The 12,842-nt window shown below is 32.9% G+C and overlaps 1 protein-coding gene across 1 annotated transcript; it reads right to left on the bottom strand.

Moving 5' to 3' along the window:
- Positions 1-2,547: 2,547 nt before the first annotated feature.
- On the bottom strand, positions 2,548-6,490 carry LOC104225411 (abscisic acid 8'-hydroxylase CYP707A1-like). Its single transcript, XM_009777191.2, has 9 exons — positions 6,221-6,490; positions 5,794-6,115; positions 5,553-5,702; positions 5,224-5,472; positions 4,770-4,859; positions 4,583-4,661; positions 3,999-4,105; positions 3,774-3,892; positions 2,548-2,952 (listed from the first exon to the last, which is right to left on the bottom strand). Exons 1-9 carry the CDS (start codon positions 6,472-6,474, stop codon positions 2,847-2,849), a joined length of 1,476 nt encoding a protein of 491 aa, XP_009775493.1. The 5' UTR covers positions 6,475-6,490; the 3' UTR covers positions 2,548-2,846.
- Between the last annotated feature and the right edge of the window lie 6,352 nt (positions 6,491-12,842).

The following is a 12,842-nucleotide window of genomic DNA, read 5'->3' as shown; positions in this document are numbered from 1 at the left end:
GAAGAGGGAAAAGAATCGCAAGTTGACCATTAGGTAATATGGAAATGGCTGGCAGGTTTTGGTGCTTTTGTTGGTTGATATCTTTCCAATTTCTTCAACGGCCAGAGTTGTTGAGTAGTTAACTGTGAGGGAGTTTAGCATGATAGATGAAAAGGCAACCTAGCAACATGAATCCAAGCAGCTGCTGATAAGCAGTAGATCTAACTTCTTCCTTATAGAACCTCAAATTCGATTTAACCACTAGTTTTTTCTTCTCTTTTCAGTAAGTTGGGCATTGTAAGAGGTAAGGATTGCAAATTCACACATAATCTGTTGTATAAAGGCTAGACCTAGTTAAAGTAGTTCATAGTATCTCCTTTGATATGTCAATGAAATTGGGATCTAAGTGTCTTCAAGTTAAGTGTTCTTCTTTACTGATTGGCTGCAGCTCTTAGACACTAATCCAAGCCAGGAATATACAAAGATGACAATTCACATGAAATCATGGCACTAAATATCAGCAATTGTTCTCTCTTGTAAGCTCATCTTGTAAATAGGCCATGGATCCTGGATCTTGGGGTGTATTTCAGCCAATTTGCACCCTAAAATGAACCCGTGCATTGTTAAGTTCTTGCGAAAATGCTACTGCTTCCGTCCCAAATTGGTTCGTGGTGTATGATTGAACACAGGTTTAGAAAAGAAAAGAAAAGGAGTTTTGACATTACTATGAATATACATAAAATATCACAGTATTCTTGTACTGAACTTGCTTTTATTAATCTAGCAGAACCTACACTTGTACAATTTCTTATAAGAACATGTAAGTAACAGCAAAATGTAAACATAGAAATGTGCTAATCCTTTTAGAACAGACAAAACAATGATAGAGTTCAAACTAATTAGTGCAGATTGAACATGATCTACTCTTTGGTTTCGAATGACATATCTTAAGTATCCAATATTTCTTAAGACATTAATCTCTGGATCATTTCATTTTTTCTCAGTTATGGATCGGTCTAAAGGGGAGCCTTGGAACAACGATAAAGTTGTCTCCGTGTGACTTATAGGTCAAGGGTTCGAGCCGTGCTTGCATCAGGGTAGGCTGCCTAATCACACCATCTAGGGGTGCAGCCCTTCCCCAAACCCTACATGAATACGGAATACTTCGTGCACCGAGCTGCCCTCATGCCCTCAATTATGAATCAGTCTATGTGTTTGAGAGGGAAGAGGTTTTATGACAGACAATGATCTTGTTCTTGATTGATGATAAGAGTCATGTCCTTTAATATGTTTCCTAAATTCAGGACCATTGTCTCTCCTAATACACAGAGGAATAGAGACAGTGAACCAGAAGGGTAAAATTCTTTAAATGCCACAAACTCTACTAGCCACATTTTAGCAGTGTCCAAGGTCAATCAAAAGTTGTCCCCCCATTTTTTGGTATTGTGCTCTCCAGCTTAGAGATCACCCACCACTTTAAAACTCACCCAATATAACCTTCAACACTTGGCTCTTCAATAGCCTCTCTGATAAGGACCTTACAGACAGGACTTGTACTGAGCAGACACATGGCAAAAGCAAAAGATATTAAAACAAGATGGCGAAAATACCATTTCCCATCCCAACACATGGGCAAAGTCTATTTAATTTTTATGTCAACAAAAAAGCTGGAGGAGTACATTATTTAAATGGTCATTTAATTATGTCAAATTATCTATTAAAGTTATTTTTTTTCGTTTGTAACACGAAAGTCATTTAATTATCTATAACACTCATAAGATCAGTCAATTAAATTTCTTCAAACTTTTAATTGTCAAACACTTATTTTACCCTTTAAATTATCAACTTTTATCTTCTTTTTTAATTTTTTTAAATATTATCATTTTTCTCTTTTTAATCTACATTGTGGACTTACTTATAGAAAAAATATATATTTTTATTTATAAAATAAAAAAATTAATTATTTTTCAGCTTATATAATGTCAGAATAATAATATAATTGAGTATAATTTTCAAGAATATATAATGTAAATTATAAAAATATTTTTATTTAAATAATTATTTTTACATTACGTGCATGGAATATATATTAATTTTAGAAACTTTATTTTCTTTCATTTCCAATTGTGTAAATAAATTTTTGATTTTTTGTTTTTTTTTTTGTTATTAATATTAAAATTATTATTACAAACAAATTATTTTAATTAATTTTTTCATTATGCTCAATATTTTATTATTCCAGCATTATATATGTTTAAATACCTTTTATTTTTAATTTATAAATAAAATTTATTTATTCTATAGGTAAGTCCATAATATAAATTAAAAAGAAAAAAAATTATAATATTAAAAAGTTTAAAAAAAAGACAAATTTTTATAATTTAGAGGGTAAAATAGGTATTTGGCAATCCAAAGTTTTGAAAATCTAATTGAGCGACTTTCTGAGTGATATAGACATAGTTAAGTGGCTTTGTTGATACAAACAAAAGAAAAGTGACTTTAGTAGATAATTTACCGTACTTGAGTTACTATTTGAGTAATGGACTCACAAAAAGCCAAAATAAAGGATACTAAAAGAATGAATGATTCAAAGCTCAAATCAAATTTTTACACTTTATGAATTCCAATTCTTGCAAATTGAAATGGTACAAAATGCTAGCTGTAAAGGTACTCAAAATTAAGAATACCTTTAGTAGTAAAAAGAAAATTATAGTAAGAAAGTACTAATTGAAAAATGGAGATCTCTTTCATCCCCTATGTGTTGTTTTTTTTTTCTTGGGGATGAGCAACAATCTTGGATAAGATTGATGAATCATTTGAGATATGCAAATCAGAACAGCCATTTTTGTTTCTGCTGCTCAGTGCCTTTAGGTTGAAGTGGTAGATTCTTTCCAAAATCTTGCTGGTAGTCCACCCACTGGAACAGGAAATGGTCCATATTGAATCCCACTATTAGATCCTTCCACTTCCCACCTATAAATAACAATAAAAATTACAAATAAAACGTATTAGTCAATTAACTACGTCTCAATTCCACTAACTTAAATATAATAGCATGCTTCATTATAGAATAGCGTTATAACGTAAGAAGATCATAATATAGTGAATGTCTAAATCATGACGTTGGCATCTCATATATAGCATGTTCGTCGTGAGTAAGACTGTAAGAGGGTGGTTATAGATCAGCTCCGAACTCTTTTATTTGAAATTATCGAGCATGGTGAGTGTCGGTCTAGAAATCACTTTAAACTCGCTTATAGCATATTTGGTCAAACTTTTGAAATCAGCTTATTTTGAGAACTTTTTTTTCTCAAACGACAAAAAAGTGCTTCTCTCAAAAATACTTTTGGTGAGAAACAATTTTTGTTTGGCTAATTAACTTGAAAAACGCTGAGCATCAATTAGTATTTGGTCAAGCTGTAAAAAAGTGCTTATAAGTGTATTTTTCTCAAGAGTGATTTTCAAAAAAGTGCTTCTGGAGAGAAGCTACTTTTTTCTGTTTTTCCAAAATTGCTTCTGCTTATACTCAAAAATACTTTTTTTCTTCAAAAAGTATGGCCAAATACTTCGACTTAGAAAAAAAAATACATTTAAAAAAAAAAAAAAGATTGGCCAAACACAGTTTACTTTATATTTAATGAAGTTTGTTACTTTTGAGGCAACGCTAGCAAGTGTACTAAACGTTGCATTATTTCACATTAGATGACACGTTATCCATTATTAACTCATTAAAAAACATGATTTAATATGTTATGATCTTATAAGTGTTGGAAGAATTATTAAAAAAACAATACCTGAACTTAGTGACAAGATGATGAGTCATAATTAGAATTTCCAGCTTGGCAAGTTCGTTCCCTGGACAAGCGTGTACTCCACTGCCAAATGGCATAAATGTATTGGGTTTTTGCACATTCTGCAAATAAATATGAATAATTAATTTTTTAAACTAGTAAAGTGATGGGGTAGGTAAAGAAAATTATTAAGAAGTAGTACACGTAATATAAAAGGTCGAGTGGTACCTCAAATCTTGAAGGATCAAATTTTTGTGGATCAGGAAAGAACTCTGGGTTGTGATGAATATTCCTGAATAAAGGCATTACCTTCCATCCTTTTGGAATTAGGTACCCTACACCCATATTTACAAATTCATTTAGTTTTTCAAATTTAAAGTTTATGGATTTTAAATTTGTTGTCCAATTTAACTCGATTTAAATAATAAATATTCTATTACAATTATAAAATCTAAACAAAAGTTATGATTCAGAGTAGTTCTGCCTGGTTCCTTTTAAATCAATCAAAATGATACAAAGGTGAGCTATTTGGGGTTAGACCACATCATTATTACTTCTTTCGGTCTATTTTATCTGTCACTTTAGTTAAAAAATATTGGTCAGTAATATTTGTTACTTTGAAAACCAAAAAGACATTAATTATTTTTTTGTCCATTTCCACCCATACTACACTAGATAAGTGTAAGTTAGTCAACTAAACTCGTTATAATTAATGTTACTAAATATTATTATTTTTTAAAATGAGTATGCCAAAACCTCAACTGACAAATAAAAAAAGATATAATGAATTAATTTTTTTTCCACTGGCTTACCTTTGTATTCTACATCAGCCACAGCTTCTCTAAATGTGAAAGATATAATGCTAGCTAGTCTCAATGTCTCCAAAACAACCTATACAAAACACATTGTGAAGAGGTTAATATTAAACTATTTTAGGTCCTTCAATTTTCTTTAAGTAAATCTTAATCAATATTGTCTCTCAAGTAAAACTGTTATTACCTTGTTAGTCATGGGCATCTTTCTTGTTTGTGTCCATGTCAACCCATGATTTTCTTGTTCATTTGACTGGCAGACTGCTTTCTGTTCAGCCTGCAATAATTACAGACATTATTGCCAAACATTAAATACCATACATCACAATGTCTTCTAATCAACAGTTTTTTATGGTTAAGACAAGCAGCTGGCCTTTTACAAAAATCACTAAAATCATGATATAATTAATCCCGGAAGTTAGTTATCTCAGGATTGTAGTATTTTTTTATCCCTATGAGAGGATGAGATAACTAATTCCAGGATAATTAATCATGGGATAACTTATTTTCCAACCAAATGACCCCTTATTAGAGGTGCGGCCCTTCTTCGAACCCTGCGTGAATACGAGATGCTTTATGCACCGGACTGCCATTTTACGAGCACTAAAAAAAATATGAACGGAATCTTCTAGATCATTTACCTTGACACTCTGAAGAAGCTTAGGATTATCATGAAGATACTTTAAAATCCAAGTCAAAACACTTGCTGTAGTGTCTTGTGCTGCAAAAAGAACTCCTATAATATTATCAGCAATTTGATCTTCATTTAATACCAATCCTTTCTCATCTTTGGCATTCAAGAAACAACTCAATAAGCCTTTCTCTATTAGCTTCTTCTCCTTTCTTTCACTTATGATTTCACTTAGAATTTTCCCAAGTCTCTTTCTTGCCTTCACACATAAAACATGATCATCAGTTTCAGCCCACTGTTAAAACCTACAAAATTGGGAAATGACTAAATGACACTTACTTGAATAGCCTTTCTATAAGGACTTCCTGGTAAATTTGTAGGGAAACAATTGTAACCCTTATCAACTATGCTATAATTCCTTTTCAATTGATCTTTAAGATGAGCATCCAAATGTCCAAATATAGCAAGTATGCCTACTTCGAACGAATACTGACACACAAAAAAAGATAAATATCAGTAAAAGTTCGTTTATAGTGACAGTGTATATAAGTAAAACCCACTAGGCGCTAGTAAAACCAACCTTTTTCATCTCATGATAAGTGTTAACAACATGTCCACCTGCCCAAGAATTCAATGCAGAAATTGCTAATTCTTCGATATGAGGGATTTGGTTACGAATGGCTTCTGGATTTAAAGATGTCTGAACAAGTTTTCTGATATGTATATGGTAGTTTCCTTGATGAAAAAATAGCGCAGATTGACCAATTAAAGTCTCTTTGCTTTTGGGATAAGTTGGCTTGAATAAATTAGCTTGGTTCACTAGTACAAATCTAGCAGCTTCTGGACTTGCCAACATGACACAAGGACAACCTAGTATTTTAGTCTTAAAAATTTCACCATACCTGGAAAAACATTGTACAACCATTAATGTAAAAGAAGAATTAACCTAAATAGCCGTCCACTCAATCGCTTAAATTAAAAATAAGGACAATGAGTGAAAATGGTACCTTCTTTGCCTGTTAATGAAGAAAATATTAGGGTCTTGAGAATAAAGTTGAAGAGTTTCACCAATATAAGGCCACCCCATTGATCCAGGCGGAAGCTTATAAGCTTTCCTTAGGGATGATGGTTTCTTATTTCTTGTTGTGACAAAGCAAAAATATAAGAAGATAGTAAGAAAAAATATAAAGATATAGAAAAATAAGTCAAAATTAGTCATCTTCCTTTTTGCTACAGAGCTTATATAGCAGAATGCTAACATATAACGAATGGGGTAGTGATCCTTTTTTTTTGATGCAGCAGAGTGGAGATGATGCTTCTTTATATAGGAATGAAAAGGGGTAGAAAGAGACGGTAAATAGAAGATTACATATAACCTTGTCTTAATTATCTGATTTCACATATGTTGAAACATTAATTATGAGTTAACTTAATTAGATAAGTTTATTTGATTTTCCCTTATTTTATCCTCACGAGTAAAGGTAAAATAATTAATAATATTTTAGCCAACTTTTCATTGTAATAAAATTGCTTTGGTCATTTTCGTATCGTTGTTACTTTTACATTTTTGTTTATTATATCGAAATATCTACACACAGTAATTAACTCCATCAAAGTCGGATTTCGAATTGGGAAAATGATGTTGTATGCCGTTTTCAAAATAATAGCCGAAATATATATATATATATATATATATATATATATTATGTATGTATATACAAAAATTGTACAAATTTTATATACTTTTTCGGCGCTAGAGTGAGAAAAGCCCATTTGAAATTGTAAGCATGTTACATTTAACTATCAATAATCTATAACGAATACATTATTATATATTTCCATTACTTAAAAAGTAGGTGGTTCAAGCATATTACACATGCTTTAGATTACACGTAGTCCTTATCTAAATGAAATAAACTGTAAGTGATTACAAACATATTAATACACTTAATTGTGGATTGCACTTAGTCCTTATCTAAATGATATAAAATGTAAGTGGTTACAAACATATTAATATACTTACTCTAGACTGAGCTTAGCAAACTTATTACCGTTAATAATCTAATTACAAGAATATATATACAATGACACATACTTTTGATTAGTGTATTAGCGGATTAAATCGAAAAACCAAAGTGGACCAATTTCTTTTGTTATTTGGTTTACATTTTCAATTATTGGTTTGGCTTCAGACGAAATATTTAAAAGTTTTCGTTCCTTAATTAGTTTGGTTTTGAATTTAAAAAATAAAAATCGAAAAATCATTTTTTAATTTTTTTTATATAAAACATATTTGATTCTTGGTATATGATCCATAAAGATATTAACTAGCATTGCAATAATAACTAAATTTTGTTTTGATTATGGTATTAGTTTGCAAGTTTATTCTTGTTGACTCTTTGCATTATGCTTAATTTTATAGGAGACTAAAAGTGTTTGACTATCTCATCAAATATGTATTACTAGCTTATCAGCAGTGACTGATGACCATTATTTCAATCATATTATTTAATTTAGAAAAAAAATATTTAAGAGATTTGACATAACTACTCCTTCATAATAGTCATTCTTTTCTTTGTCATTAATTCAAATATGTAGATTTCATTTTTTTTTGTGTGTTTTATTAATAGATTCTGTGAATAGTTACCTCCGTTGAATCCAATGTACTTTCAATATTGATTTCTCTATTATACCACACTGTGGAATCAAAAGCTTATGTTCATCTTTTACATGATTTCAGGTTCCTCGTTGCTACCATGGACCACCCACCGGTTAGACACATTTACCGTGAAGACAACAAAGCAGCGCACCCCCTAGCAAGCTATGGGAGTATCTAGGCCTCGCATAATTATCTTGAGTGTGAAGACTTATTTTGAAATGAACCATCTTTATTTATTTCTTTAATATTTCGCAGAGGTTATTTAGGGAGTAGATCGTTAAGATCACTTCCTCGTTATAATAACTCTACTTAATTTCATCTTTCAATAAAAGATCTTTAATTAACCCCCCTCCCCCCCCCCCACAACCAAAAATAAAAATAAAAATATATTATGCAGGTGGTTCTTAAATACTCGATGCCACATTCCTCAATGTATAAGAATAAACTACTCGATGCCACATTCCTCAATGTATAAGAATAAACTAGCACATTTACATTGTAAATTTGGATTTGCTCCCTTTAAACCCCTTTTCTTGGATCGTTTAATCAAAATGAATAAGAGACTGGTGGAATTAGTGCAAAGTGAGTAGGACGGTTATATTTCATAAACTTCTATGATCAACATCTTAGACATTTTTTATGTGATCCATACTATCAAACATTGATCGTAGCAATTAATGTACAAGATAAACTTATGGCATGCTTAATTAAGGACACAATTGCTTAAGGACGTATCTCGCCCTAGTTTTGGCCAAGAAATTAATCGATATTAGGCATTTCTCCCTTTGGAACTTCACGGTAGTAATTAAATTAACTACTGATCAATAATAATTTGGCTACATAAGCGAGCATATAACTACCTTCGGGTTTTGCCTGTCCTTTATAATAATTTTTTTTTTCTGAACTCTGGAAAGCATTGGCAATAACAGAAAGGAAATGGTGCATGCGGATGTAATGTATCGATATCGGGTTCAACTGAACTTAATACTTTTGAGTATAATTTGCGTGTAAAAATGTACTGATAGTACAATAAATAGCAATATAAACTCACAACTTTAAAAATACAATGTGTTCAATGCTAAAAACCTTAAAAGTTAAACTCATAAAATTTAAATTTTAAATCCACCGCTGAAAAGGGTTCATATAGTTGTTGTGTCCGCCCATTGGCTAACAACATATTTGATATCTACATACAGAAAGAGAGAATCCACTTCAAATAAAATACGTCTTTGCTAGCTAGCCAACACATAAAATGACCGAAAGCAAATCCTAAAATATATAATTCAAGTCGAGAGTAATATTGTAGGACCAAACCAAATACTATATATTGAATTGACCCAAGAAAAACACAGTTGCCTTGAAAAGTTTCTTGAGTACACTAGAAACTAGAAACACTGTTGGAAACTTGACTTATTCATGAAATTAAATGTGGAGAAGAGAAAGTTCTTTCATTTCAAAATAATATCACAAGCGCATGACAAGCAAACTATTCTTACCAAATCTAAGAATATTAAGAAATACTAATACTAAATATAAAGAGTTTCACTTGCACCAATGAGGATGGAGGTGTAGTTAATCTCTGCCTCTTTAATTAATTAACATAAATTCCCATCAATTTGGAATTTACCTTTCAAAATGTTACACGTCCAAGATTAAGGAAGATCATCCGTACCAAATCAAAGATTACATTAGGAGTTACTATATAAAGTTGGACTTTCTAGGTTGTCCGCTGTCAAATTCGACTGAAGCAATTCATTTGCCCTATTGTTTATGTCACCGACTTTGGGATTAACTACCAAAGAAACCTCCAGTGTTTCCTATTCATTTTTGATCTGAGCAGTTTACAGTAATTCCGATAAGTTCTACTTTGGATAAATATTACTAGTGTATTTGGATTGCCTTTAAAGAAAGCACTACTTTTAGTTTTAACTTTAATTTGTGAAAACAACATTTCTGATTTTTTGCTTCGAAAACATTTTGGCCTGATTAATGGAAGACAAAGTCTGTTTTCAATACGAAAACAAAGTTGATTACAATTCCACGAACTTTTTCAAAGTCAAAGAAGTAATGAAGATAGTTAATTCTTCTAAATACTAATATCTTTTAACTACATACCATTATATCTCACATTTATGCTAGAATCATATTGTCCAGCCAAATATCTTCAACCATTTAATCTTCTATAGGAATAAAAAAAGGACAGCTCGGTATACTAAGTATTCCGTATTAACGCAAGGTCCAGAGAAAAATTGCACCCTAAGAGGGTGTAATGCAAGCAGGTTATAAGATTTCAAAATTACTCGCAAAGTACTTATATTGGTGCATGCTACGATCATGTCAAATCAATATTTATAGCTCTCACTTAAGTTCAATTTCTTACCCTCTTAATAAAGAAGATAAATACACTACGAAGTTCAACAATGTCAAATGGAATCCCACATAATTGATGAAGTTCAACATTGCAATCCAGAACCAGCAATATTGTCTTCCACAATGTTACCTTCGTCCATCAAGTGGGGTCTCAAAAGAAAAACAATAAGACTCAACGAAAGTTAAAACTTGGTGTTTAAATGATACTATTAATTTATTATATTATGTATAGGGTAAAATAAGTTTATATTAAATGCTAGGATGATTGCGTGACACGTGAAATCAGAGGTAAACGGAAGATAAATCGAATGAAAATCAAGACCGAGGACAATAACTTCAGTTGGTACCGGGTAGATCCCCAAGGGAACGCAGTCAACGGAAGCAAACGAATATTTGTTACTAGATGGAATTTAATGAAGAATATTCCTCAGTATTAAATATGCAGCCGTTGCGAAAATTTTTGGCATTCATGGCATGTCGTTACATATTCATCAATGACTTCCTTTATTGTCATTTAAGAGAGGCTTGATCCTAGGATCTTGTTCCCTAGGTAAAGTTGTAAATAGTGACTTCAACAACCATTGTAACAAAAAATATCTCTGGCAAAACTTATGCTATACATTATTCTCAAGCTAAATAACATAACTTTATTTTCTGTCTAATATTGTTCTTATCACTGCCTTCGGAAGCCAGGTTGCTTGGTATTTCTCTTGATTTCAATACTAAGTCTTATTTTTTGTTTAACTTATTTATCATTTTGGGATCAAATCATAACCAACTCATAAAAGAGTGAAATCTGCACAAGTTCAAAGCTGAGAGAAAAGGCGCTGACGGTGATAAAAGAGTGCGGCCGCGGAAGGACAACCGCTTGGGGCGGCCACAATTACGCTTCCAGCGAAAATGAGGTTCAGAGAGGTGTTTTGAAGGCAGACAGGGACCGCTGACTACGGTGAAATAGCGCGGCAGCGGAATTACTTGACGCGGCCGCGGTCCAAATTTCGTCCTCAGCGGAATTGAGAATCAGAGGACTAGAGATTGGAGCTCAAATGAAAACCGCAGTCCGCAAACATATTTCGCGGCCGCGGTTGAAGACAACGCTGAGGCGGTTGCTTTTTCGCTCCTAGCAGAATCAAATCCAGACCAAGATCAGAAGAGAAGAACCGCGGTCCGTGCTTGCTTTTGCGCGGCCGCGGAAGTCCAAGCGCCAAGGCGACCAGTTTTTCACTGTCAGCGGAACCTCCGTAGGGGCATTTTTATCCAGTAATTTCAGTTGTATATAAGTAGATCTTTTCAGATTTTTAGGGTATCTTTTTGTACTGTGGAGCTTGTGAACAACCGTATTTTACTACTTAGAGTAATTTTACAATATCTTTAGCCATTAATCTTAGATTTTCTCCTTGTAATTGACTTTTATGACTTATATTTCATCTTCATCTTTGATTTCTACCTTTATTATGAGTAGCTAAACCCATTAGCTAGGGTTGTGGCCCAACCCTAGTGTGGATATTTAATGGGTCTTTTATTTTAGGGCTTAACAGTTTATGGGTTAGTGATATTTAGCATGTTTCATGCTTTAATTGTAGAATTGGTGGTTGCAAACACTGATTCATGCCTTTATGGCGTAGACTCTTCTTGAGAAAGAGGGACTAAGTCTAGGAATTTCAAGCTAACAAGGAATTGGGGTGCACTCAGAGATTGATAACCTCAACTAAAGGGTAAAACCAAGAGATAGTAATACCCGACTTGAGCCAATTTTACTTCTATTATTTGAACACCCAATTGGGCTTGAGAAAGCCAATTAGGGCAAAGTCACTCAAACTATCGAGAGGTATAGAGTAAGTAATTTTGTATAATGGTTATATCACGGCCCCAAATATAACAAGCTTGTCCTAAATCTTAGACCCCATTAGATACTCGCCTAGGTGTAAGTCACTTCCCTAGTGCTTTTTATCGCTTGAGAATACCCTTACAAAAATATTGTACTTAGCTTATTTTCAGGAATCCTTAGCAGTAAAATTAGAATAGAATCAAATCCAAATATGTTTAGAAGTGCAACTAAGAGCAACGTGCATAACTAGATTGGATAGAAACCCAACTCCAAACCAATTCGATCCCGACCTTTCGGGTAAAAGCTGCATCGATCACTCTTGCCATTCTATAGTGGTATAGGGTTGGAGCCAATCACTTTTTGGCACCGTTGCCAGGGAGTTAAATGGTTTTGGATATCTATCTAACTAGTTGTGTGTTTTGTTTTTCCTTTCCTTCTGTTTTACTAACTTGTGTGAGTTAATCAATTAAGGTACAAGATGGCAAAAAATGATCCTAACGAAAATGTTATCCCGGGGGAGGAGGTAGATGATAATGGTGAGGATGAGGTTCCTATAGTACCTCAAAGTCAAAGAAGAGGCCGCCAGGCCAATGACAATATTCCAGACCCTCCCTCAGCTCCGCCACGAGTAGCTCCTCGGGTGCTTCCAAATGAAGGGTACGCAAGTGCAATTGTCCCACCTCGGATCCGGGCGGGAAATATCCAAATTACAAATGTCATGCTGACCTTGTTGGAGCAAAGATGATACTTCACAAGTTCTCCCTATCAGAAT

Source organism: Nicotiana sylvestris, chromosome 4 (assembly GCF_000393655.2).
Source record: "Nicotiana sylvestris chromosome 4, ASM39365v2, whole genome shotgun sequence".
Classification (NCBI taxonomy): domain Eukaryota; kingdom Viridiplantae; phylum Streptophyta; class Magnoliopsida; order Solanales; family Solanaceae; genus Nicotiana; species Nicotiana sylvestris.
The sequence above is the reverse complement of the archived record's forward strand: the minus strand, read 5'-3'. Positions and strand labels throughout refer to the sequence as shown.